The 27,965-nt window shown below is 43.5% G+C and overlaps 2 protein-coding genes across 4 annotated transcripts in view; both read left to right on the top strand.

Moving 5' to 3' along the window:
- MYO3A (myosin IIIA) overlaps positions 1-11,446 on the top strand; it is a 117,966-nt gene extending 106,520 nt beyond the window's left edge. For all 3 annotated transcript variants that reach the window (XM_061468223.1, XM_061468225.1, XM_061468224.1), the window contains 4 exons: positions 4,935-5,044; positions 7,449-7,489; positions 9,260-9,400; positions 11,249-11,446. In XM_061468223.1, the coding sequence (XP_061324207.1) occupies positions 4,935-5,044; positions 7,449-7,489; positions 9,260-9,400; positions 11,249-11,363 (407 nt within the window). In that variant the 3' untranslated portion in view covers positions 11,364-11,446. The remainder of the gene's footprint in view (positions 1-4,934; positions 5,045-7,448; positions 7,490-9,259; positions 9,401-11,248) is intronic.
- A 2,738-nt stretch (positions 11,447-14,184) lies between these two features.
- GAD2 (glutamate decarboxylase 2) overlaps positions 14,185-27,965 on the top strand; it is a 37,633-nt gene continuing 23,852 nt past the window's right edge. The window contains exons 1-7 of the mRNA XM_061468226.1: positions 14,185-14,383; positions 14,649-14,708; positions 14,859-15,008; positions 16,130-16,363; positions 21,226-21,316; positions 22,131-22,243; positions 26,174-26,289. Coding sequence (XP_061324210.1) covers positions 14,308-14,383; positions 14,649-14,708; positions 14,859-15,008; positions 16,130-16,363; positions 21,226-21,316; positions 22,131-22,243; positions 26,174-26,289 — 840 coding nt within the window. The 5' untranslated portion in view covers positions 14,185-14,307. The remainder of the gene's footprint in view (positions 14,384-14,648; positions 14,709-14,858; positions 15,009-16,129; positions 16,364-21,225; positions 21,317-22,130; positions 22,244-26,173; positions 26,290-27,965) is intronic.

Below are 27,965 nucleotides of genomic sequence, written 5' to 3'. Positions count from 1 at the left end.
GACTCTCAGAAATTATTTAGTGTCAGCCAGAGATGAAAACTGCTTTTCTCAGTGGGTGTGGTGGGACTTAGGCATTTGCAATTGCGAAGTTCTCGGTCTCTTCCTGTTCCTAGTTCTAGATGTGTGCCAGAATAATCCCTTGATTTTTTCCCCGGTTGCTAAGAACTTGCACTATCAAGTGTAATTTCCAAACTGGGCAGTGGTAAGCATCCTATGAACAAACAATACCTTAAAAATTGCTAACCAGAATGCTAAAGAGCATTTTTCTATATGCAAATCTGAAACTTGAGTAATTGTGTATAATTAGGACAGTAAAAATGCGTGCACATAAATGTTGTAAGCAGTAATACCTATTAACTTCTTGTTGTCAAGTCCTGGAATTCCAGTTAGTATATTTGCATTTTCTGATTTCCTCCAAGCTCCTCTACAAAACCCTGCTCTTACTCTTATTTTCTTCCTACTTTATTCTGAGCTTGTCTTTATACTTCTGTCCCCATAAGATGTGGAACAGCGCTGAATCAAACATGTCACATTTCACTTAAATGACCCAAAGAGAGGTTTATCTGTTTCTCCAGGTGGCCTAATAAATAGAGACCTTTCAACACTTAGATGATTATCACAGCTGTAACCACACTATTCCTTCAGTCTTCAGTATAAGATCTGCAGTAAGACATAAGTTAATTTACATTAGCATCCTTGGATGTTGATTCCTTGAGATTGTTGTCTTCCAAGCTTATCATTGTGTGTCAGAATGTGCAGATACAGTTCAACCTAAAGGGCTGTTGATACTGACTCATCTTTATTCAAGCATTTCTTGCTCCTACCTGTTTCAAGCACATGCAGCTCTCCACAGTTTCCATAGTTTGTGGTGGTGTCCAGCAAACACATACGTTAGATTAGCTGTTCCTAAATTAAATTTTCTTATTGTTTCAGTGTATCTGGATCTTTCAGTGAGGGCTGAGTATGAAAGTAGTAATACCTTGTAACTGAACACTATAGAATTAAGAGTATGCATGCAACTTAAGTGGGAACCTTTGAGGTAGTGTTAAATGAGCTAGCTGAGATACTGATAGGAATAAGGAATTTTTCTTAGATTTGCTAAACTTTCTTTAATGTTACCTGGCAGCCACACTGTCCACATGCCTTCACTGACCCTTAACTCTGTATTTTATTCATTCTGACAGAGAATGACCTTAACTTTTATTAAGCTTTCTATCATCACTTGATCAAATGTATGTTTTGACAGACTGCATCAGGTTTGGGCAAGAGAGAGATTTAACTTCCTGGGTGTGGGTTATGGCATAGCTAGCATTCAATCTTGATGTTCAAAAGGAAAGCATCCAGGTCACAAGAGCAAAACCTCTTTGTTTCGACTGAGTACTGACTGTATGCATTTGGGCAGTTTGAAGAAAATCCTTCCTTTCAACTTGTTTAACCTGTCTTCCTCTTGGTAAAACCTTTACAAAGGAACGTCTGTGTAGCATCAAATGTGGTGGAGTCAGTTTCTCCTGTGCATTGATACAAGGCACATATTGTGGAACTGACAGCACCTGTTCAGGTGGATGTAATCACAGGGCATGGGCTGGCTGCAGAGGCAGGAGTCTCAGCACAGTCCTTTGGTGCAGCCCTTAGTTGTGTTAATGACTAACTGGGACATAAACCCTAAGCAAGTCTTAATGTATCTTGATTTGTGCATCTTATTTACCCTGTTAGTAAAATAGGAATGATAACACCAACCTGATATTTCCAAAGTGCTTTGACTGCTCCTGTTGTGAATGGTTTCCTTATCAATGTTGTAATGGATGTTTTTAAATGTTTGTTAGATAGAAAGCCTCAATTTTCCTTTTACATGTAAAGCACACAGCCAGATCTAGCTAGGGATACTTAAGTCTTAAGGAAAAATAGGATATAAGGTATTTTACTATGGAGAGAGTGGGCTTCAATAAAACCTTTTATTTGTCATGGATTCTAGAAGCAACATAATTGGCCTAGTAAAAAATGAATGCTTTTACCCCTCCTTTTTGCTTCAGCACCTAATACAGGAAAGTATAGGCCATCTGAAAAACAAGCGCATCAAACTCACCCTGTATCAGGCTTGGGTATTTAACTTCCATTCCATCTTTAACTCTACTAATTAAATGATTTCTCAAATTACTGGAAACTAATAAAAAAACAAGTTTTGCTTTGTGCAGTGAGTTGTCCAGTACAAACAACTACCACATCAGTTTATTTCAATGGCAATGAACACAAATCTAAGTCCGGAAGGAAATCACAAGTTCACTTTCTGGTGAAGCAAAGCAAGCTAAGCCCATCAAACTATGTTTTACTTACTTACTATGTGATTTGGAGACAAAACTCATTATTGCATTTTCAGCCCCGTATGTAATTCTAAATAGAAATGACGGAGATCCAAGCTTCAAAGCCTGGCTAACCCAACATAGTATTTCTATTTAGTTTTTGCATAGCTCATACATATATACAACACATAAGCAGAGATGAAAATCTGTTTTTTACTGAAACCTTTAGCATTGTCAAAATGCTGGGTTTTCAGTGTAATAGGAGTCTTCTTTGAAGAGCACATACAGAAGAAGTATATAAGTAATTTCAGTTGGAATAATTGTAATCTAGAATATGATAATGCTTTATGTGTTTGACAGTGATGAATTAAAGAATGTAACAGCATACACAGTGATGAATTCTTAGGAAACAATAACAAATCTTTAGGTGTTATGAGAGCCTTTTCCTTGGGATTTTCCTAAAGCCCCAGTTTGGCTTCATTTTCTTGTTCCAGATTTTCATGCAGCCATGATATTTGACACAATTTTTGAAAACATCCTACAGACAAAGGGTTGGGTGTTTCTATTCAACTACACTGAAATTTAAGTTTGGTTGTTGTTTCTTTTTTTTTTTTTTAAGATATTGTTTACAGTTTAGGCTCCTGTTGTGTTTAAAATAGGGAAGATATGCCTGTACTCTCTCACAAATGGAAACTTGCGTAACTCCAGGTGTCCCATTTGAATTGCAGCGAGGTAACAACAGCACACATAAGAGCACAGTCAGGGCTGCTATACCTATTCAAATCAAAGAATGTAATTTATATTTAACACAGGTTAGTGAAATGAATTTATTGCATCTAAATTTCTTTGTTTAACATGAATTATCTGTACCCTGGCTTAGAAACACTGTTGTTTCCTTAAGTGCAAAACGTTAAAAGATATTTGTTCATTGATTACATGAGAAGCAGTCTGCATTTCAGATAAGAAACTAAAACAATAAATGTAATCATTATCCAACTACAGTTTAAATTAACATTATTCATTCTGGCTCCTGTGTATATCTGTGACCTTTACAAGCCTTTATTTATCACACAGAACAAAAAACTTACACAGCTAATTTTGCAGGCTTCAACACTGATGTATCACTGATCATTTCTCATTTTAAATGATTGTGCTACCTCCTAATTAAAAAGTTGCCTGAGGTACATGCAAGAGTTTTTATTTTTATCATGTAAAAGGGGTTTCTGATGGCCATTAGAGAACAAAATACATCCTTCCTTCCAAGACTCAATCACATGTATTTAGCACATCTGGGTTAGAGAGTTAAAGTTGCTTCATGTGAAGGAGGATTAGATCAGCAAAACACAATTCAGTAATTCACTGGGAGCTAAATCCTCATTCCACCCTCACACTGTGTTCATTTCTAAGGAGATGTTTTCTTTCATGTACCGTCCCCTGAATACTTCTGTGATGGGACAAGGACAATATAAAACCTCACTGGATAACGCAATATACCTGGACGCACAGTTCACTGTGCCTAAACCTTGTGCTGTGACATCATTCATCTCCCTGCGTGTGTCCCAATGATCCACCTCTAGCATCAGTGTTCTGCTGCCGTGCAATCCCCTTCATCATGAAGGAATTGCGATAGCCTCCTATTAACTTTTCCTGTAGCTGAAGCTGACTGTAAGGTGATCATGCTCACCATGCTGTACATTTGTGGTCCCTCAGCCTCACAGTCAATTCTGCAGGAACCCTGCACTCTATTGGCTCTGTGACAAACAGGCATGAATCCGTATCAGCCATACATCTTAGCACTGCCAGAATTGCATATAAATTTTAAGGAAGCAAATATCCAGGAGATTCTTCTGGTTTCTTGTGTGCCAACCAATGGAATCCACGAGTCAGTGTCCAACTCTGAGTTTGGAGACTGCCAGAGAACAGCAATTTCATTTTGTGTTAAAAATCTTCATTTTGTTTCCATTAGAATGAAAGCATTTTTTGCATGTTTGCGGAAAGTTTTTGTAGATATAAGGACCAGAAATTGAGCACACTAAACTAGGTTACACTGGATGCAATGGACATGGTCATGCTGTGTTGCCCAGTGGTACATGATTTGGCTTGAAATGAATAGCCTCAGCAGGAGACCTTGAGGAAAATCTACACCATGATAATGTAAAGGACCAACCTCTGAATCAGAGGTCTGATGCTATTGCTCTGATTCAGCACCTTAATGATAACTTGGGCCTGAAAAAAATAGCATCCACAGCACCCAGATCCAGCTACAAGATGGTGGCCTTCCAGTAGCCATTACACATCTTTTCCCATTTTTTCATCATTACCCTTTTCTCAATGTGGAGCACCAGCCCTTTTCAGAAGAAGCCTGTGCCAGGTAGACCGCTGGGCTGCCTCAGCCTGACATTTGTTACATGGTATGTGTCCCTGTGGGTAGTCAGGACTCAAATGGATAAAAGCATTCTTATTTCCAGGCTAGTGGTGGAAATGCCTGAAAGAGTTGCTTTCTTCAATTACTGAAAGCGGTAAAAGTGGCTATATGGATGCTTTTTTTTTTTCCTCTTCAGTGAAATTCCCCCTTTTTCATAAAAGCCTCCCATTCTAAGAAGAAATAATCATTGCAATCTTCTGCTTTTTTTACAGTTGCAGCCAAAGTAGAAGACTCTCGCCCAATGAAGAGACCCCCAAGGAGGCCACGGAAGCCCAAGACATTAAATAATCCAGAAGACTCCACCTACTACACTCTAATACATGTGAGTTTAGCAAGCTTTTGTGGGCTAAAGCTGCCAGATAATTTCCACCTAAACTTCCTTACTAATCACCCAACTTGCTATATTCCTTTCTAATGCAGCATTAAAGCTGTGTCCTGCTGAAAGGAGGCAGGCCGCAAACTTCACATTTCAAACTAGATTTGAAATTGAGGTTCACTTACCCTGGCTGGGGACCTAAGTCAGACCAATTTTTTGGTAAATACTTAAATGTACGTACATCCATTATCTGCATAAGCAGCATTTGCACTTTCAATACCCAGATTAAGTGCCCGGTCTCCATAGTTTCTTTGTAAGTCATGGGAGAGAAAGAGGTTTGTTTGGAGAGCTATTTTGAGCATCTAAATTAGCGCTTGATCTTGCAGAGAGAGGAAATATTAAAACAGGCTGTATTAGTATGCACACTGTAACTTCCTTTACAAATGTGTCAGATTGTGATTATGAAGGAACTGGCAAACACCAGCAGCTCAGGAGACTAATGGATTTGAGTGTCTCTATATATAGCCTTTGGTCCAAGTTCAGATACCAAGTGCTGGTTTCCACTCTTGACTTCAGTGCCCTTAAATATAGAAAAAAAAAGGCAAGAAAGTAAGCAGCAGAGAAAATGTAAAAGCAGCTCAGAAAGCAGTTCCAACAAAAAAGCAATTAAACTCATTTGCTCGAGGTGCCTGTATCTTAGTGACCTATTTTAACAGCCGGTGAGAGCCCAGCTAATAAACTAACCATAGCAATTGCTTCTCCTTTCAACAGAAGGTGTCACCAGGGCCTTTAGGGATAGTTGTGTCTGGCATACCAAAAAGGGCAAATACGACTATGTTTTATTATGGGGGCTTTGAAATAGCACAGCTTTGGAACAGTGATATTTTGAAAAGAAATTACACTCTTAAGAATAAAATCACATGTAAGAATAAGATTTGGTTCGTGAAAGAAAGACTGGTGACATAAAGGACTGAAATGAAAGGCATGACACTGAATTCTGTGTTAGGAAATTTCTGAGGAGAAGGGGAATTCTGAAGTAAATGCATATTTAGAAAACCAATACTGTACAGTCAGGAATATAGTATTTTCTGAAAGGTGATTTGTTACACAGCTAGCTCCATATCAGAAAACAGCCATCACAACAGTGCAAACAAAAACTGCACTAGTACTAGGGAACTTTTAAACTAATTTTTAGCAGCAGTTTTTCAAGGTATTAATCAGTATTACCTATAATTACTCATATTTTTCAAGAAGGTGTGAAAAAGAGAATCCTGTCTTCTTGACCAAAAGTTCACTGGTAAGGGAAAGGTTCAGCAGAAACATCTATACACTAAAGCTTAGAAAGGGGACTTACTAGTTCTTAAATCTGTAGACCTTGGGTAAGTCATTGAGCTCTCACCTGAGGTCCTTGAGGGTTTCCTCAGCTTTCCCAGCTATCATGGATTTCTTACCTTATTAAAATTCACTGTGACCTGCAGGTATTCTAGATGATTATCAGGTCCAGATCACATGAAAGGGAAAGAACACAATCTAAGTGCATTTTTTGACGTTTTTTCTGTATCTTCTGTGAAAAACAGAATTTGTCTCACATCATGTCACAGATATTAATTCGACACCTTCCATTCTCACTCATTTCCTTGCATATCAAATGAGCTAAAGGGATACACAGGCACAAATGAAGCCTGACAATATTGTTCATACGAGGCACTAGAAGTTTATTTTGTGGTATATTTCCTTAAATCAGCCTTTCATTTTGAAATTATATGTCTTGTCAATTTGCCTGCATTCTGAAGTCCACCAGGTTTTCTGATTCTCAGTGACTTTATGGTTACTAATCCTAGTGAGTTTTCACTCATTTGCAAGAAGCACAAGACCAAAATTAAGACCATCTGCACTTAAAAGTACTGCTTTTGAAGAGTGGTGCATTAGATGCTGCAATATAACATTGGTTTTGCTGTAGGGACAGAAATCTATTAGAGGCAAGAAATTACTCACATTCCCTATGAATCTTCGCTGCATTTTGAGATGTCTTGTGTCCTAAAGGGCACTCTTGCCACCTAATATACTACTTTTTAAATGGGGCCTGTGTCCATTTTATTTTACTAAAACCTGACATGCCACAAGAAGTGACAAGACTGCATGGACATTAATGAGAATAGGATTATTCCTGCTTCCACTGAGTTGGCTGCATTCATGGAAATTCTTCTGGCATCACAGTGAGACACTGATCACTGTCAGTGAGACAGTGTTGTCATTAAAACATTCATTAAAACAACTATAGATACTTAAAAGTTTTAGATATACTTTTTTCTTCGGATATACAACACCCTCCTACCTAACATGCTGATGAATTATATCTTTGCATAAACTTTTGTTTTAGTATTTTTTAAATGATTTTGTATTTTCTTAGAAATCCATACAAGACGAAAAACGGAAACCAAGGAAAGAAAGGTAATTTTTTTTCATTATCTCTCTATTGTCATTTTAGTACTCTAGAACAGTTCTTAGCTGTACTTCAACCAGGAGAATAAAGCATGAAAAAAAAAAAAAAGAAGCATGGTAATTTGGTGATTCACAGGAAGGACATCATATACAAAGTTAAAATAGGCAATTTTCAGCCGCAAAAACCCATTATACAATTCAGTTGTTCAGTTTTTACCACAGCATGGCCCTTTACCATGGCAACACAAGCATAATAATAAGTTAAGATAAGGTCCACATCAAAGATAGTTCTGACACAGAAAATAATTGAAGGTGCTTAAAATTCCAGTCAAAGCAAATGAGCAACCAGTTCTTTTTTGTTAGCAAAAATACAAAAACTCTTAAAATTCTCACCTAAAAATGTATGACTGGAAATAGATCATAAAAAAAAGAAACCAATAATTATTAGTAACAGGTAAAGAAGAATAGTCCTTGAAATTTCAACTAGAAGTCTTTACAGTGTAACTAACCCATTTTGATGGATCTCTGCAAAAATAAAGCAAGCAATAGATACATTCTGCCTTTCTGTATCTTAGATCCTTATGTGTGCTGTAGACATGGTTCACAGCTTTTGACATACATTGTAGCTTTATTTTATCGGTGTTTCTGTACTTTACTGCTGCTTCCCAGTGACATTGCTGTGGTACCACAGAATGCCGGCTATGGTAGGCAGGTCACACATGTAAGACAAATGAACTCTTAGCACTATCCTCAGCTGAAGTTGCAGAATACAAACTCTGTATCTAAAATACATATCTTAAAGGAAGTTAAATACATTACATGCACACAATATGTGCTCAGAGCATCTAGCTTCATTCAGTCACAGTTTAAATGGCACTTGATTATGCCACTGCTTAAAGGATCCACTTAATGTCCATGTCCCCCATGGCTGGTCTATTACAGCTCTTTTTCTGATGTCAGTTGCATCCTGGAAAAAAGAAAAAGAAAAAAAAAGAAAAAAAACCACACCTATTATTGTCTTCTGTTTAGCAAAAAAAAAATTAAAAATCCAAATCTAGTGTTTTCTCTCATTTGACCTTAGTTAGGTTTTAATCATCTTAAATCTAGCTCCATCTTATATCAGTTCCATGACTGCATCTTCTTTTGTGGGCTGACTCTGTGTTAGTAGAACATAGCAACTGAAATCAATGAGTTATTTCTGGTTGCTACCAATGTGAGAATTGAATTCTGAACTTCTTTTTTCAGGTTGTTTTTAGGAGATTTTTTTTCCCTGGTCATTCTAAGCTGAATGTTGGATTGTTTTTTTCTGTACATATGATACCTTGGATAGCATTCATCTAACAAAATATGAGACATCTGCATTCTTGACACTGATATCTGAACTAGTTGCCTTAGACTCTCTTTTTGTACTGAGAGACAAAAATGGTCATTTTCAGCAATATAATTCATCTCTTCCTCAAAGAGATATCTAAAATAGGTCAGATGAATTATACCCTAAAAATGCCTCTCCATGAAGTATAATGGCAAACGCAAACAATTTCAGTCATATATGTCTGCTTTGTGAACCTATAAAAGTATTTAGGATTTCAGAATTTTCAGTATCTATCTGCATCATACAGCAGTCACATTTCAAAGACTCATTTATGGCACTTACGTATGCTTTTCCTTAGAACCTCAGTGGATAAACACAACTCATGATATTTGGTTGCCTTGTTTTTGAATGTTGAATGTAATATTCAAAAGTTTAACTGTTAACCTAGTATACTTATTTATTGACAGTCTAAGCAAAGTCCTAGATTTAGATATCTACTATCAAGAAATTTCATCTACTGATCCCACCTCAAAGGACAGCAGTTCTACCACAAGAAAGAAGAGATACCCAGCTGAGCGCAAGACTTCAATACTAAGAGCTGCTGAAAGGTAATTCAGACAAAATAATAGTAGGAAAAAATAAGTGTTGTATAACCTTGTTGAGATATTCAAAAGATTCACATAAAGAAAGATAGACTTTCAAACCTATGTTTTTATCCGCACAATCTTGACAAATTAACTTGTAAAACGTGTAGCTGAAAATTTCCTATCTTTATGCAGTAAGGACAAATGGTGGTATGATTGGTGCTCAGCCTACCTGCTAGTTTTTGGCTTCCCAAGTGCCAGATGAGATGGACAGACATCCTGCTGTATATCTGTTCTAAATCAGATTAAACTGAAGGAGAACCTAAAAGTTGTATTTCTGATCTAGGTTTTAAATAGGGTGGATGCGTGCCAACTTTCTGCCTGCTTTCTGTAGATAAGACACCAGCTTGACTGCGTCCTTTTCCTACTGTTCTATAGCAGCACTCATGTTTCTAGCCTATGGTGGACCCCACCAAGGTGGACAGTCAGAAGGGGAAACCTAAAGGGATGGTTTACTCCACCTCCTCTCTTCCCACATAGACTTCATAGAGGGTGACCTCTGCTGGGCTAAGGGAATTCGTATTCTCACTCTGGCCAATGTACCCACACACATTGCCCATGCAAACACATATTTATATGTCTTGATATATTTGTATCTTCTTGGATCTTCAGATATGTAAGAAAAACTTGGGAAGTATAAAGGTCAAAAGCTTAAGGGAAACAGTAAACCTGGGATGATCAGTGAATTTGAAAATGTATCTATAGTAATAAAGAAAATGTTCATAAAAGATGTTGTGCCACTTCCTTTTTTATGTTTTTTTTTTTGGAGGGGGGGAGTGGATTTTTTCAGGTAGGATCTAAATTAGTTTCAGGAAGGTGTTATGGAGGCATGGAATTACAAATAATAATATCAGGGAGTTATCGTATAACTTACATCTCTTGGAAAATGTTGAATTTCTAAGGTGCTTAAATACATCAAATCTGTTACCTTGGGGTTTGGTTTAGATGAATGAGAATTTTGCCACTGAGCTTACTAAAAGGAATTTCTTACCTTTTTTCAGGTGCTGCTCTGGCTGCATCCTAATTACCCATAGTGAAAATATCTGTGTAACTTCTAAATTTACACTGTTATCTCTGAGAGCAGATGAATGCAATTAATAAATACTTCTGCCCTTCAGCATCTCTCAAATGGGGTTACCTATATCTAAATACTACACAATCATTTCAGACTACAGAAGTGAAGCATTGAGTATTTTTTATTTGGCAGTTTATCTCCGATGCTGTTGTAGGACCACTGGTGGGTACACCTCTAATGTAGAACACTAGAAATGTTTGTAATTATTTCAAAGTAATACACTTGCAAAATAATTGAGTTTTATTTTTAATCTTGCTTCACGGTAACACCTGGTGCCAGGTCACCATTCCAGCCTGTCAGAGGCGGCTTCCAAGGTGCATCTTGCCATCTGAAAAAAACACATAAATAAGATGAAATGGACATTTACATTGTGCTCCACAGGCAGGTTAGAAACAGAGCAAACAAATTGACTGAAAATCTGGTTCAATAACCATCAGGCAAACGCTACTGCAAAGCACCCCTGTGTTCTCAAGGGTTTTGTGTCCTTTTATTATGTCCCCTTTGTAGAAGAACATGTTGTTCTTCTGTGTTCATCTGCTTTTAGTCTATAGTGTGTTTGTTCCGAGGTGCCTGCTTTATGCAGCGCAGGAAGAGGCCTAGCAAAGTCAGTTGGTTTTTTTTCGTTCTCCTTTTATTTCCCCCTTCTGAGGGAGGAGGTGAAGCAGTCGATTAGGAGTGTTTGCCAAGGTAAATGTTTTGACTTCAATTTCTAAACCACTTCTGTACTGAATCCCTAGGTCGAGGGTTGCAGAAAGCCCCCTGGAAGAGAGTAAAACCGAAGATAATCCCTATGACTACAGACGACTGCTGCGGAAGACCTCACAGCGCCGGCGCCTTATCCAGCAGTTCTAGCTGCTGCTGCTGTTCCTGCTGCCATTTGGCTTTTATTAGCATAATCTTTTTTTTATCACTTTATACCATGTGCTTCCTCATTTTTTCTTTTTTTAAATCTCCAATGTTTCAAGTTTACAACGTGTGTGTTCATGTGAATGTGAATACTGTGGGTTTACAGGCCCACACCATTGCAAAGGGACACTGTCAGTCGCATCATATCCTTTAAAAAAAAAGCTAATATAAAAATCATCTTTCTGTCAGATATGACTGCTACATCTTAAAATTATTAGACATTAAGGAGCTTAAATCTAGTTTACATTCCTCAATGCATGGTTGTTTTTGGCATTTCATCAATCTCATCCAATTAAAATAGATCATTTAGTTTATAGTTCCCTAGTTAAGCTTTCAAATTCCCACATGCACCTTCAAAAAAACCCTAGTTATTGTTTCTAATAAATTGTTTTACGGGGGGGGGGGGGAATGACAAGAACATAGGGGAATTTCTGCTCATTTTAGGTTTACAATGCCTGAGTTTTGGGATGAACTGTTTGTGGCAAGCGTCCCTTTAAGGAAAATAAATATAAATGATTAATTGGATAGCGTATTATGGGAGTTTATTTCATTATTGACTTTACTGTAAAGCTAGTAGCCAGTTTTAAAGGTCACTATTGTGTGTATAATCTTTATGTTGGCAATGTCCATTTATGGGGAGTATATCCAGCCCTCTCCTCTGCCTCTGAGCTTTGTGACTAAGTGATGAACTTTTAAATCGTGTTTGCTTTGTTCTCCTTTGCATTAGATTTTTACAAATCTTAATCTCTGGGGTGCCAAGAGAGGAATAGAAAGAATAGAAATACAGTCTCTGGTTGATTGCTGTCAAAATTTAATGATCATTCTTAATCAGTTCCGCTAGAAATTAAGTGGAAATAAAAGCAATAGCCACCGTGTTCAAATTCCCCCCCCCCCCCTTCCTTATTCAAAAGACCTTGTTTCACAGAAACCACACAGATAATTGCCGTGCTTCCTTTCAGGATTCATAATTGCGTGTTCCCAGCTGCAAAGCAAGTGATGGCAAATTTCAGGATGCCAGGATACAGGCCTGATCCTGCTCCCTAGCTTAGCTCTCCTAAATCCCACAATTGGCAGCAGCAGCTAGCCACAGGGGCTGGGCTTTGTCTGTTCCACACACACACTTGGCCCTTTCTTTCCCTAGAAAAAGGTAATCATTGCTTCCTCATCTCTAACTAGTTATAAGGCTAGGTGCTGGATTAAAAATTGCTGCAATGTAAAGTTTGTGACAAACTATTTAAATATCCACATCTGTTTTAAAGTTGCTTTCTCGTGTACTAGTAAAACGATAATGTAAATAAAAAATGCACAAAGCAGTGATACACTTGGCTGTGCCTGAATTACACCCCGAGCTGAGGAAACACCATGGACTGGGGCATGAGCAAGCCAAAGCGGGAAGACCTCACAGCAGCCTCTTGCCATGGAAAGCCAGAGTTGCCCTCTATTTTACCTTAATGCTGATGTGATTTGGAAACTGGAATATACCTGTAATTTCACATAGAGATGCCCAGGCTGGTTTTATTTTACCTTACCATCAGGACGGTGGTTTAAAGCATCAAAACGTTTCAGTGAGCTTTCACAGGGGGACAGCCATGTGGGTGCATGCTAAGACAGATGCCCTCGGCTGACCACAGCCTGGGAGCCCCCGGGCTTGGCTGTGAGGACCCGGGGGGCTGCCTCACAAGGGCTCCCGGCAGGGCCGAATCCTGGCCTGCCTCCCTTCAAGGGTTAGGGCTTAAAGGCCCTCCTGTGCCGCAGGAGAGGCAGTCACGGCAAGGAAGGGCTCCAGGGTCACTCGGAGCGGGGAGCCGTCTGGATGGAAGGGGAGGTTTGGTTGCCCTCAGAAACGACGTCGGGGAGGGAAAAGGAGCAGTTTTCATTCTCTTCCAGTCTCGCTTCCGAGACCGAGTTTTGCCGGGCTACCCATCCCCGGGGATTGCGGGGAGACCCCGGGAGCGGTGCCCGGTCGGAAGGCGGAGGACCCAGGAACCTTCCCAAGCACCACGGCATCGCGCTGGGCTACACCCGCCACCTCCGCGGGAGCGCAGCTGGGACCTCTCTGTCCAGCTCAGGGGCAAGAGCGGGGAACGGAGTTCCCCCAGCCCAGCACACGCCCCTTCGCCTTCGCCGCAGCGGCCAGGGCCGACGAGGCAGGGGGGCGGCCGGGACTCGGGAGGTGGTCCCTTCCCCGCCCAGGGACTCCCCCGCCTCGGCGCTGCTGCCCGGGAGTCCCCTGCTCGCAGCCGCGGGTGTGCCCGAGTGAAGGCTTGGGAGGGAGGGGGGCATTTTTCGGTGCTTTTTAGCTCACAGGATTGCTGTGGCTTCCCCGTAGCCCCAGTGATCCGTGTCCCAGCCCTCCCCTCGGGGCACTGGGCTGGACCGTCGCTGTCTACCACGCTAAGGCCCAGAAAATCACCCTTCCCCTCCACTCAGAGCTCGGCGGCGCCGAGAGGGTCTCGGCTCCCCACTCCCATCCCGCCGGGCTGCGGCCGCAGGGACCGCAGGACCGTCGTTGTGTTGGAGGCGGCAAAGGGCACCTCGCTCCCCTCCACCCCAGCCGAGACAGCTGCAACCTCACATCACGCTGCCCCCATGGCTCGGCTCTGCCCCGAGCTTCCCCCTAGGTGCAGGGCGCGGGGGACCCTTCCCGGCGCCGCCCGCCCCGTCTCGGTCGGGGGTCAGCGTGCGGTGTCAGAGCGGCGGAACGCATCCCGGGGGCGCCCACGGGAGAGGCTCCCACCCACGCGTGCCCGGGGCGCCCCCGCCCCTCTTGCCGCCGCCCGGCGCAGACGCGCGCACTTACCCACCCGCCCGCCGCGCTCACGCACAGTCGCTCGGGCCGCCGGGGCTGCAGTTCGCCGCTCCGCGCCCGCCCCGCCGGTTCGCTTTCGCCATGGCAAGCCCCGGCTCCGGCTTCTGGCCCTTCGGGGCCGAGGAGGGCTCCGCCGCCTCAGAGAGCCCCGGCACAGGTAGGGGAGCGCTCAACAGCCGGGATGGACCGGCCCGACGGAGCCGCGGAGCCGCAGAGGCAGCGCTCCCCGGTCACCGGAGACCCCTTTGTGGCTGCTGGACCGGCGGGACGGAGCGGCGGGGACCGGCAGCGGTTCTTGCCGGGCTCGACGCGGCTCTGCTCGGCGGGGCAGGGGGTTTTTGGGGAGCAGTGCCGGGTGTCGAGCGAGGTGCCCTCGGCCCGCGCCCGTCCCCACGGACCCTCCGCTCCATTTTCTCTTGCAGCCAGAGCCTGGTGCCAGGTCGCCCAGAAGTTCACGGGAGGGATCGGAAACAAACTCTGCGGTAAGGGGAGGGAGGCCCCGACAGCCCGCGGCGGAGCCCCGGCTGCGCGACCGCGGAGCGCCCGAGGGCTCTAACCCGGGGCGGGGGGCGGGGGGACTGGGCGAGGGTGAAGCCGCAGGGCTGAGGCCGTGTGTTCGTGTCGCTGTCAAGCCCTGCTCTACGGAGATGCCGAGAAGCCTGTGGAAACCGGAGCCAGGGCAGCCCCGGGGGCAGCGGAGATGCGGCCGGCCTGTACCTGCGACAAAAAGCCCTGCGGCTGCCAGAAAGCGGCGGTGAATTACGCCTTTCTGCACTCAACAGGTAACAGCGCTCCCGGGCCACGCTGCATCTCTAAAGCTAACAAATTAAAACAGCGGTTGGGTAGGGAAATCGCCTCCTCCCGCCGTGGGCAGAGATCTGGGGGGAGTCCGACGGTGCGCGGCAGAGGCTCCGCGGAGCTCCGGACCCCCGGCCCGGCCCGTTGCTGCGCCTCCGTGGCAGCTGGGCAGTTCCCAAACCCTCCGAAAAATAACTCCAAAGGCAAAAGATCCCGGGGAAAAAAAAAATGAAAGAGCAATAAAATCCCGTCGCGCTGGAGCCTGCAGGTTGCTCTTTCTACGGAGTACTGACAGCAGCGACCTTCTCGTTGAAGTCGCCTGTAATTAAGGTTTGAGGGGAGGAGGGAGAAAGAGCGCTCTCTTGGTGATTTGTTTTAATTCGAGGTATTTTTGCGTTTCGTCTTTCCTGACCTTAGAGGTAGCGTCCCCGCTACTACATAGACGCCCGCTCCGCGCGGAAATCCGCTGGCCACGAACATTCCCGTTCTCACGGCGGAGCGGGGCAGCGCGGCGCGACCGGTTCCGCCGAGCTGGGAGAGAAGAGGGGAGGGAGGGCTGCTGCAGATCCGCGCTGCTCCCGCTGAGCCCCAGAGTTCCCGGGGTACCCGAATTGTGGGGTTCTGCCATAGCTCGGCTCCGCCTGAGCCACTGCCCACCGAGACACCGTGCAACGTCGCCTCAGAAAAAGGCTTTAAATTATCAACAAGTTACGTGCATCGGAGAGTCACAGTGGAGGTGTTTTATTGCAAGGCAGATGGCAGGTTTTAGAGGGCTTCTTGTAGCATTTGCTTCCCAATACTTATTTTTCCTGAGATTCGTTTTCCCTTTTTTTTTTCTTGTTTCCCATTCCCATTGTCCAAAAAATTGGTCTGAAATATACTGTGTGGAAAAATTGCCATTTTAGGTAGGATATTAAAATCTAGATATCGTCTCTCAGAACATTCCTTAAAATAGTCTTATCAATTGGCTTATTAAATGAAAACAAAGTCCATCTGTATTCAACACGATTAAACGATTTCCTAAACATAAACTGAAGAAGCCCTTGTCCAAAACCTGTGTATAAGGTTGTAAAACGAAGTTAACTTTAAATTTCTCCTTTCCCAGATCTTTTGCCAGCATGTGATGGAGAAATAGCGACTATGTCTTTCCTACAAGACATTGTGGACATTTTACTTCAGTATGTGGTGAAAAGTTTTGATAGATCAACAAAAGTTATTGATTTCCATTACCCAAATGAGCTGCTCCAGGAGTATAACTGGGAACTGGCAGACCAGCCACAAACCTTGGAAGAGATTTTATTGAACTGCAGAACAACTCTGAAGTATGCAATTAAAACAGGTAATGGCCACTCTCGTTTTCTACCTTCTGTGGTCTCCTGCATTGATTAAAGGTGTCATTTCATTTTCTCTTGAAACGTTAGAGACTGAAGCAGCGACTGTTTTGTCACTTCCAAGCAGTTCCTAGCAGAGGCAGGAATGGTTTTCCGGGGTGATGGAATCCCGGTTGCTGTCCGTGCAGCTCTGTGCACCCTTTCCCATTTAAAATTAATGCTTCTGTGAGACGGAGGTGCCGCGTGTGACACAGAGCCGCCTTTTCACCGCCTTTGCTACTTTCCTCCTTCCATTTGCACCCATCTGACATGAGATGGCCCGGGGCTTGCCTCTTGCTCCCCGCAGACCGGAGCCCAGAGGCAGCGGGAACGGGCGGTGAGGATGTGAGGGGTGTGTGTCTCCCTGCAGGGGGGGCAGCAGGGACCGGCCCATTTAAAAGCCAAAATCGCAATAAAGATCTTGTAAATGGGAGCTCGCAGCGGCCATTTGCTGTGTGTCTCCCGTTACCTGCAGGACACAAAAATAGAGGAGAATTTGGCGAAACTGTGCACAAGGGTATTAAGGGCTTTTCCCCCACAACTTCAGGCTCAAGCAATTAAAAAAAAAGAAGCCCGAAATGGTTTAATAGCCTTTTGTTGCTGTATGTTTTCTCTGGGGAGGCAAGGGTGGGCTGATTCCTGCTTTCTGGCCCCCCTCATCTCCCATTTAGCTGTGCTGCCGTGTGGGCTTCATAGCGAGCGGGGGTCTCCCCCCGGCTTAGTACCCGGGGTCACCTTAAATAAACTGCGGCAGAGCGAACAAAACCCGTAGCTGTGATTGAGAAATGATTTGGAGAGAGGGGAGCTCTTAGTGGGAATTTGAATTACTGAGAAATTGCTTAGAAATAAATGTGTAGCAATTACTGAAGGAGGCAAAAGGCTGATTTGTGAATGGAGGTTTAGGGGAAACACGAAACAGGTTTTGTCACCTTCTGGGGACAGAACAGACTGATCGCAGTAAAGGTTGTGAGGGATATGTATAATCCTTCCTGTTTAGATGTGGAAATGTCTAGCTGAATATTTTGGATGTAGGAGTTTGGTGCTGTCAAAATGCCCATAAAATATTGGAATAAATAGTTAGATAAATGATGTCCACTGAAACAAAGTCAATCAGTCCAGTGATCCATGTGATGTGTCTGGGCAGGGCATAGGAAAGATATTTCCACGGAATGCTGTGAAACAGGATCTGTGGATCTGGGAAATCAAACAATAGGGTTTCTTCAGTGATTTTCGTTAATCGTTTTTTGTTAAAGACTGCTTCACATAATGGACCCATTTCATTTTGTGCATTGAAAGCAGACCCTTTAGAAGAACGTTACAATTTGTCTCCCTCCCTGAAAATATGTGAAGCTTTCTCTTCTTGGCATTTTTTGATTGTGTTTTAATGAAAATAATGCGTTCAGAGGCCAAGGACTGATGCTGATGCGGGGGGGGGGGGGGAGATGTGGTGGTGGGGTGGGGTTCAGCTGAGGGGTGCAGAGCCACATCGCTTGGCTGTCGCTGCTCCTCAGCATCCTCGGGATTTACACCCAAAGCCCTTTCACATGTGCTTCAGAGCAAAACACTTGAATTACCCTCAGAGGAAGGGCAGTGCAAGGTTCTGTTCCAGCTCCTGCTTCCAGGAGCCGTTTGGACATGGTGCCTTCTGAGCTGGGGGGAAGCCTAGGTTGTGTTTGGCTGAAGGGACCCGGGAGGCTGATTGGAAAATAAATTGCATTGCTTAAATTAGAGCCTCACAGCTGGATCCCCAAGTCCAAGCACCAATCCCCGGTTGGGACTGGAGGAACTGGCTGCCTGATTTTTTGGCCAAGGGGCAGGTGTGGGATGCTCCCAGATGTTGCCTGCGGGCCACGGCTCAGTGGGGTTCCGGGGGGGGGGTCACACAGGGCTTTCTGCCCCTTACCAACTACCAGCATCCTCCCCCAGCAAGAATTTTGTCTGTGAGAATGCAAAAGGCAGCTTGCAAATGCAGGGAAAGATGGATGTGGAATTCAGTTCCTGTGTGATGCTGAGCCGGGGAATTGAAATGTGAGCATTGAACAATGGCCTGGAAACCCCGGGAAGGGTGAGAGAAGCCAGTGCTGGTCCAGCCTTGATCCTTGGCAGGCCCTGGTGCTGGCAGAAGGCCATGCACCAGGCGGTTGTGAGCAAGGCCAAAGACAGTGCCACTGGCCATACCTTTATCCATGCTGTCCAGCTGTGCTCAGACCTTCTCATTTCTTCCCTGTCGAGGCTGTGGAGGCTTCATGTTCATGCTAGAAGATGTCTGTGCCTGAAACCAAGCATAGGAAGAAGCATATTTGAGGGGAGGGTGCATAGGGCAAAGCAACAACCTTGGCATGGGGAGAACAGCTCTGGGTGTCCCAGTGCCTCAGCTCTGGTTCATGCCCATCATCTGCCCATTTACTCTGGATTATCTGTAAATACACTGTGTACTGCTAAACCAATCAGTAAGCAGTAATCTCCTATTTTCACATCTCATCCCTTTCCCCACACCCTGTTGGTCTCTTTTCCAGGCACCTCTTTGTTCAGTGACAGCCATGACAAAGGATGTGCATTTCAGGCAGAAGGCACCGGGGCAGTGATTTTTGAGCATCTCTCACAAATTCTTCTTACCTGGCAGTGGAGCCTGTATTTTAAAGGAAAGCCACGATTTTCTGTGGCCATCTAGCCAAGGGAAAAGAGCTCAGTTATATATTAGGGTGTCACATGGATGGACAAACTCTTTCCGCTGAGGCTGGGGTCAGATTGGGGCATTGTGTTCTCTGCCATTGCATGTTAAAGCCATGCTGCAGAAGGGAGCGGAGCTGAGTGTAGGGGACCATGTTACAGGTGTAGGCATTGCAGGCTTTGCCAGCAGCTGTGCCAGCAGAAGCAGCTCCTGCTCACCCTGAACTTATGTCTTTGTAGGAGCACAGTGCTGCTCTCCCCCACCTCACTTGCTCCAGGGTGCAGCTGACCTGAGCCCTATGTGCAGCCAGCCCTGTTCCTCCCGCAGTTCCCAAAGCAAGAGGTGTGCTGGTGAGGTTCCTTGAAGAAACAAGCAGTGACAACAGGGCTGTCGCCTGGGGCTGGGTACAGGGCTGACAGAGAGCTGCTGAGACACTGCAGCTGCAAATATGAATTCTACTATTCCTCGGTTTTTCAGTGTGGATTTATTTCCAAAGCAGGAATTTTTCTGGCATCTTTAAGCTTTCCTGTGGCACAGATTCACCTAAGGTTTTCAGCTCCTAATTTTCTGTTGCTTTCTGTTGGAATTTGGGACCCTGCTTACAGTCTGGCTGAGAGACGGAACCTGAGCTGCACATACTGAAATCTCTCTCAAAATCCCATCATCAGGGGAGATGCAGTCCTCTGCAGACCGAGCCCCTGGGATTGCTGTGGCTTTGGCAGTGCTGGTGGGGTGCACATGTGCCCCAGGGCCACCTACTCCACTAGACAGCATGGAGGGCAGGGTCCAGATCCTGTTCATCCTGCTGGATCTTGGGAAAGTCCCTCTGTCCCTGAAGGGCTTTAGCCACCTGTCAGTATGGACCAGGGGAAGGTGCCAGTTCATATCTCTGGTGGGGAGGGCTCAGTGCAAAACAGTCAGGCTGAATGGCAATGGCATGAGGCTCATCTCAGATTAAGGGCACAGGGAACTGGATTTTGCATATGTGCACCCCCAGCGCTTATCCCCTGCTCTGGTCTGCCCACACAGCCCAATTACTCTGTCTTTGTGTGCTGCAAGGTGGGAGCTGGGGAACAATTCCCTGTGCTGTTCTGCCAGCCATGTGTCGGTGCCTGATAAGAGGCCACTGGAGACCAAAGATAAGTTCTCTCCTGGTGCTGGGTCTGCATTTTGCCGACCATATTGCTCTATCTTTTGTTTTCTCTGATGGCAATACAGCATGTTGTCTGTGGGTCAGGACAGGTGTTTTCCAAGCAGAGTCTGCCTTCCTTTGCGTTGGATGGTGTTTAAGTAATTGTGAATCATCTGTAATTTGTACTGATAATTATGTCACTTAACAGGGGCTTGCGCGAAGCAACCAGTAAAAGCACAGCTTTAATGGTGCCTGGGTTTAATGGGGTTTAATGTGTCCAGGCACATTTTTAAGAAAAATCTCTAGCAGGATTTTAGGAAAAAATTAGGAGCCAATTAGATTAACCAGGTAAATGGACTGTCAGCTCATTGAGTATGTTCTTATGCATCATTCTGCTGGGGCAGCAGTGCTGGTTTTCATGGGGTTTGTTTAAAATCACAATTGCGAGCAGCCAGGCTATTTGTAATTGCTCTCTGACAGGGAAGAAATGACAAGGACCTTCACCTTCCCTGCCATCTTCGTACGATCATCAGCCATTGAGTCATGTGCAAAGCAGTCACCAAAATGTTCCATTTTCTCATTTCGCCCTGTCTATTATAATCATTAGCCATTCATCACTGATGTTATATGTACTGGCAACCTCTTCAGATGGTGTCTCGCGGTTGCCTTTCAAACCTAGCCAGGCAAAACCACATCCAGTGACAACATGTGACACACTAACAGGCACAAACAGCTATTTTTGTGCGGCAGCATTGTGTTAATTTTCAAGGCATATTGAGAGGATAATAAGGAATGCTGGAATTCATTATTCTGTGTTCAGTGTAATTACTCTGATTTTACTGAGTTTCCAATGAGAAAGAAGAGAAATCCTGCCTTTTCCAAGAAATGTACTTATTGCTATTTGCTTTGTTTCGTACCTTGAAAGCACTTCCTTCTCTGTAGAAATCAGGAGGTAAATACACCGCTTGGCACTGAATAGTTTCATTCAGAGTCATCAGCCTTACGGTAACAATTTCCATCTTATGCAGGGCACCCTAGATATTTTAATCAACTTTCAACTGGATTGGACATGGTTGGATTGGCAGCAGACTGGCTGACATCAACAGCAAATACTAATATGTAAGTAGCAGATTTTTTTTTCCCCATAATAATATTTAACATAATTTTGCAGTTATACTCTAAAATAGTGGATGCTGTAGCTGAACGAAAGAAAGAAAGGTTGCTGGAAAAACAGTTGTCTGCTTTTTAAATGGTTGCTACAGCTATTTACATGGAGACTTTCAACATTGTCCTGTAGGTTGTCTCTTATAGAATTTCATCATATTGATATGATGTTGGTTTTGCTCTCCCCCTAAAATATACAGAAAAAATATTTTAGCTTTTTGCACGCATAAATATGTAAAAAGAAAGGTGTGCTAAGTTAACAGCTGCATTCATGTAGAGGAGTTACGTACAATCCGTACCCAGAGCAGTTAGAGCCATTGCTTTTTGTAAGAAAGAGGTGCAGAATTTAAAGCGTGGGCTTTCTTTTTACTTTGGGGCTAAGAAGCATTTTTGTGCATTTGCTTAGCTTCATGCAGTGTCTTGTCATGAATAGGGCTGCTGATGTGTATGCTTCTAGACATACACACAGGTTTTTGCAAGGCAAAGGTCTGGCTCTGCTCAGCAGTTCTTGAATATAGGACAAAGCCTTGAGCCTGGAAGAGCCACACCAGATTGGTTTCACTGAAAAGGGTGGAAATGGAAAGCACTCTCAGCATTTCTACTTCTAGACGTTTGTCAAATCAGAAGGAAGGTTATCAAAAGTATTGTAAAACAGAACTCTACCAGTGCAATGTAGAGTATATTATGGATATAATGTAATGTAATATTGGAAAAAAGATGTATTAGTATTGTAGATGAAGCATTAAATATGGACATTACTACATTTCAGGTTCACCTATGAAATTGCTCCAGTGTTTGTACTTTTGGAATATGTCACACTAAGGAAAATGAGAGAGATGGTTGGCTGGCCAGGGGGCTGTGGCGATGGGATATTTTCACCTGGTACATGACATTTCAAGCTTTCTATATTTCTCAGACTATGCTATATGACATCCCCTGTAGTTAAAGAGTAAACATAATTAAATATGCATGTTTGAGAGGACACTTGCTAATAACCACCAGTGGCCTCTTTGAGATAAAGTTATTGCATGTTTATGAATTTCAGGGATGTGATTATGAAGGTCTGTTTGAGCAAATTGCACTGCATTATGAGCAGCTGTAATGGCACATGGGAAACATAATCAGAAAAGACATTTGCCTTGCAGTTTTGCTTTGCCCCCCACTTTTTTTGGATTACATGAAATAGAAAACCCATTGTGTTAATAATGGAGGGAAGAAACACAACAATGCTCTCCATTTTTCCAGGGGAAATTAAAGCAAAGAGGGAAAGACATAGCACCCCTTTCAGAGTAATTTTAGTGGGGTCAACAAGATCCTGCCAACATTACAGTATGTGGTTAGCTTTCTATGTGTGAGCTGGCCTGTTGAGGCCAGGGAGGGTACTTGGGTGGCTAGTTAACCTAAGTGCTTAAAGGCTCGAAATCTGGTTCCTTCAGGGCAAGTCAGTGAGGCAAAAAATGACCGTGGTTAACTGTAGAGAAATCACTGACTCTGATAAACATGACATTGTTAAGACATGCTTTTATTTCAATCATTCCACTTAGCCTTTTGATTTATGCTCTTTGTCGCCTCCTGTCTTATTCTGGAATTTCATTGCTAAAAATTTTGGCCTATCTATCTCACCAAATTGCAAAACATTTAAAAAAATTGACACTGGGCATAGAATATTGGCTTGTCAAAAGATAACAGACTGATAGCTGATGGGAAGGGAGCCCTTCTGGAAAGAAAGTTCATTGACCTAATGGAGAGTGAAAGTGTTTGGACTCTTGAGCAAAGGAAAAGCCTCACTGATAACAACCTAGTATGTTTAGCTCTCCAAAGACATGGAGGGTAATGTTTATGCTATGCAGAGGATCAGGCAAAGCTCATCTTCAGCTTTTCACATGTGAATGCACATGTGGGTAGTGGTGCACGAGTTTTTTCATGGGCCTTTGCAGAGAGCTGGAGAAAAGGATGAGAAGAATTTACACTTTTTGTTGGGTCCTTATTTAAAAAGCACTGAGAGCAAAAGCTCTGACAGCTTTTATTTCACTCCTGTGGCCTCCATTACACAGAGCGGCATCTAAACGTGTATCACGAGCCCAGGACCTAAGCCAAAGGCTCTGGAAACTGGACAGTGGTTGGTTACTGTGTAGTGCCTGGCCTGACTCAGTGCAGCTGGTCTTGCTGTAATTGTAAGGAACTTGCAAGTTCCTTGCCTTGCAGGCTTGGGGTGCTAATAGCCCAGCCAGGTTTGTCAGGGACCTGAGAGGAAGGAGCAGAGCTGCTCAGCCAGACCTGGGGTGGCAGGTGGGAGGGAGAGAGGCTCAGTCCATGCACCAGATCTGCCCAAGTGTGGCAAGCTGTGCTCAGGATAGTGTGAGTCAGGAAAGATACATGCCTCAGGAGGAACTGCCATCCATCCCAGGTCTGCAAGAGGTCCCTGCCTGACAGGGGGGGATCAGGTTGTCGTTAGTGTGTCAGATATGGGAGCTCACTTCACCTAGCTGAAACCTGCCTGGGGTCGGGCTTTCTGGCAGGTGTGTGTGGCTGTGCTGGCGTTTGCAGTGCTGCCCCCTCTCATCCTTTCTTTCTCTGCAATGTCTGGTTTGTGCTAGGTGCGTATTTCTAACTCACTCTTCAGCAGCACCCAGTGTTCAGGTTCTGCTGTTTTAGGCAATAATCAAAATCATCTCTATGCTGTCTTCTTATTTCAAGCTGTCACGGCTTCAGCTGAAGACCTTACTGTTGAAAAGATTCTCACTCTGCATTCTCTGGAATGAAATATACAGTATCAATACATGCAAAGCTCAAAGGCCTGATTAGGTTCTCCAGATTCTGTAGGTGTGTTTTGTTGCCTGTAATTAACTGTGGGTGTAAACACAGCTGCAAAATTAAAGGCAGAATGCAGGCTTATTAATACGCTTAAGGTTAAATGGCAAGGTAATAAATACTAATAGGAAAGCCCATTACTGGGGAACCTTAACATTTCAGTCTCGATTCTTTTGACACTGAGCCAATGACTTTGGACAAGTTAGGCCAGATTTCTTCGACTTGGTCACCTTAGTTCAGTCACTTAAGTCATCAACAGCAGCGGTTACATGGCATCTGCATTTTTTTGGGACAGATACCTAAGCATTTCCTCTTAATCTCTCCATTTCTTCTTTTGTCATTTGTGAAAAGAAGTGTAAGAATATGTTCATACCTCTCAAGATAGTTGAAAGGGGAAGAAAAAGCCTGATTTGTACTGACCCCCTTGCCAGCGATGCCATCCCTTTATGGCATTTTCCCTTGGATTCACAGGAGGACCAGGGGGGTCAGGGAAAGCCCAGAGCAGAGGTAGCCTCACTACAAGAGCAGAGCTAGGACACTGATTAGAAACAAAGGACATGGTTTCTCTGGGCTATGGAACAGTATATAAATCTCCAGTGGGATAAATACAAATCTTACAAAAATCAAAACAGTGTTAAATTTCCCAGCACATATACCTGCTGGTGTAACATTGTGTAATGTCGCTGCTTTCACCAGAGCTACGCTGATCTGCTTAAAGGGTTGATTATCTCTTCTTATCTCACTTGGCTATCCAAGCGCTGGGTGTCTACCCAGGCTAGTTACAGCTGCTGCCATATATTCAAGGGAGAGGGGTGTATATGTCTGCAGGGCAAGTCATCCCACTTACCACAAACGGCTACCTTAGGATGAGCTGAGCTGTCTTTGGAAGTGCATGTCTTGTGCTCTTCACTCCATTTTTAGATAGTTAAAAGTTGGGTTAGTTGAACTCTACCTCAGCTGCACTCTGACCTGTTCATTTAAAACCCTAAAACCATGATCAGTGTACACTTTTACTTTATATAAATATACATATCAATATATAATCAGTCTGTATATATATATAGTATATATGCAGGATAAAACTGGTGGATTTTATGTGTGTGTATGTGCGAGAGTGTGTTTGTGTGCATACATACATAAAAGTTCTCAGAGTCTGCCTCAGGTTCTGCATTATATTCCCATAGTGCTCATGCAGCATTAACGTATAACCAAACATTGTTCCACTGTGGGCACAAAGATTCAGTTTGTAAAAGTCTTTTAAAGGAAAAGGAAAGTGCTTGTTTCTAATTTACGCATTGACAATTGAAATAAGGGAACAAAGTACTGCAGAGCTGTCATCCAATAACCATCTTGAAGTGGGCAAAGTATCCATCTTAAAATAGGTATTTTAATTGAATGTATGCCAGAGATTTTACGGTTGATGTTAGGGACATATAGCTTTTTTTCCTTGCTCCCATCAGAGGACAAATAAGAAGGAAAGTATGTGTTAGAATGACCCTTTACCTTTTTTCTTCCCTCCCCAAACTCCAGTTATCCAAAAAGATAGTGTCTATTGGGACTCACTGTGTGGGTTTCCTCAGAGCCGGGACATGAAACACCACCCTGATTTGGGAGGGGAAGGCACAGACTAGGTTTCACTTCAAAGCCCCTTAGGAAGTTGCCTTGTAAGGTGTCTGCTTGGGAGGTGGAACAGAGTGGGGACTATGTGTTGATGGTATATGACAATATAAGATTGGGGACTGAAAGGGAAAGGGCAGAAAAAATGAGGATAAAAGGAAGCCCCGGTCACCTTTTTGCAGTAGTTTTTTTTGCCTAAATTGCTGTTTGGGAGTAGTAGATTCTGTTATTGTGCAACCCAGCTGTGAGGGGCATCAGGAAGAAGAACCCATGTTTCTGCCATGTGGCATTAGAGTTAGAAAATCTGTAGCAAGACTTGTCGTTTGTTCTGCAATGATATTACAATGCATAGAAAAAGTAACAGTATATTACTGTGGACTCCAGGTGGTGCCATATCTAACATGTATGCTATGTTGATTGCACGTTTCAAGATGTTCCCAGAAGTTAAAGAAAAAGGAATGGCAGCTATTCCCAGACTGGTTGCCTTCACATCAGAACATGTATGTGTTTCTGTTTTTTCCTATCTGTTGCATCTGCTTGTATGAATTTTTGATGAATAACTGAATGGGAATTTGTAGCCAACTGTCCTCATTTCTGTTGTTCCTTCACTGGGAATAGAAAAATGGAAGGGGCTGGCTTTTTGGTATGTAGAGGGATGAGCTGTGCTGTTATCTGTGTCTGAACAAACCACTGCCATTATTTTGCTCTCACTTGTGCCTGTATAAATATCAATGTGAATGGTAAGGACCACATTAGAGGAAGAGAGCTCATCATCAGGCTTCAGCAATTTTTGCAAGGAATGTCTTTTATTCAGGTCACTCTGGGGGAACAGAAAATCGCTTTGAGTCAAAATGTTTCTAGCTGAAACCACTCCTGGTGTTATTTAATGAGAGGATGATAACATACATGAAGAGAGTAGTACAGAAATGCTCTGTGTGTGTACAGCAGAGCAGCTGTGGTGTACAGTGGGGAACTAGACTCTGATGTGGGTTTCTGCCTGTGAGCAAAAGCTTCAGCACAGGCATTGATGGGAGCTGGCAGTGGAAGCAGAAAGGGGAGGTGGGCAAAAGAGATACCGGAGTGGTCAGATATGGGGGAGGCACAAAGTATCTTGCTCTTTGAACAGCCATACAGAAGTCATACTTACTGGGGAGTTTATTTTGGCTTTATGGCCATCTAAAAATCCTTGCATCTTATAGTGGAGAATGCAGGTGCAGGGGGAAGGGGAAGAGGAAGGGTTATATCCAAGACAGGCAGCGAGCCCTCTTCAGGCTTCATGGTCCCTTTCAAAATTTCTCTCTAGCTGTAAGGGCTCAGCCAGGAAGGACTCTTCCATGGCTGGGGCTCAGCAGGATATTGTCCCTGTGAGGTAACAACATCCTCCTGGCTGCCTTCTTTGACTTATCTGAGAACCCGTTTCCATTCTGTGCAAGTATGAAGAGCAAAGAGTCCCAAGAAGTCTAAAATCAGAAATATCTAAAAGGAAATCCCTTTAAGGATGCCTTTTCTGGCATTAGGATGAGATATAATAACTCCGGGCACCGTGTTGCAGAACAGTTGTCCCCAAAGCAGTCAAAGAGAAGGGTATTCTACAAATGAGTAGCAACTCTCCAAAGCTGGCTGTACAGCTACAGATGCATTATTCATATGGAAGTTACAGACCTAATAAGTCTTGCAAATAAGGTTCAGAATGATTATTTAAAATAACAAATCCTATTAATCATTAGAGAATGTCATTGTGTTCATAGTGATGGAATGTTAAACAATGAACCAAATTGTGCTATCAGTCTCAAAATAATGAAATGAGCTTTAATAGTTGTGTTTTCATGCCAGGGAAGAAGCAGTTCCCTTAGCAAATTAAACATTCCAAAATCAAATATACTGGAAAATCCATAGAACAGCATCTGAAATTGTTAAATTTTAGAAATATCTTGAAATTGCAGGTTTGTCTTTTCTTCTGTCAAGTTTTTTATGAAGTATGTAATGGCACATCTTCTAGGGAAGTTAAGAAACCACACAATGTGAAGACAGAACCCTTTAACACTTAATTGCCCAGAGGATATAGGGTCAGGATTTCACCCTCAAAACAGCAGAGGCTGTTTCACAGGAATTGCAGAGGCCTAGAAGTACAGTCCCATTTTAGGTAGGAAATGTAGTGTAGAACCTGAATAGACAC

This window comes from Pezoporus flaviventris, unplaced genomic scaffold, assembly GCF_033815535.1.
Source record: "Pezoporus flaviventris isolate CSIRO_AGI_PZ_B2104156 unplaced genomic scaffold, CSIRO_AGI_Pfla_v1 ptg000047l, whole genome shotgun sequence".
NCBI classification, from domain to species: Eukaryota; Metazoa; Chordata; class Aves; order Psittaciformes; family Psittacidae; genus Pezoporus; species Pezoporus flaviventris.
This window is presented reverse-complemented; position numbering and strand designations above follow the sequence as displayed.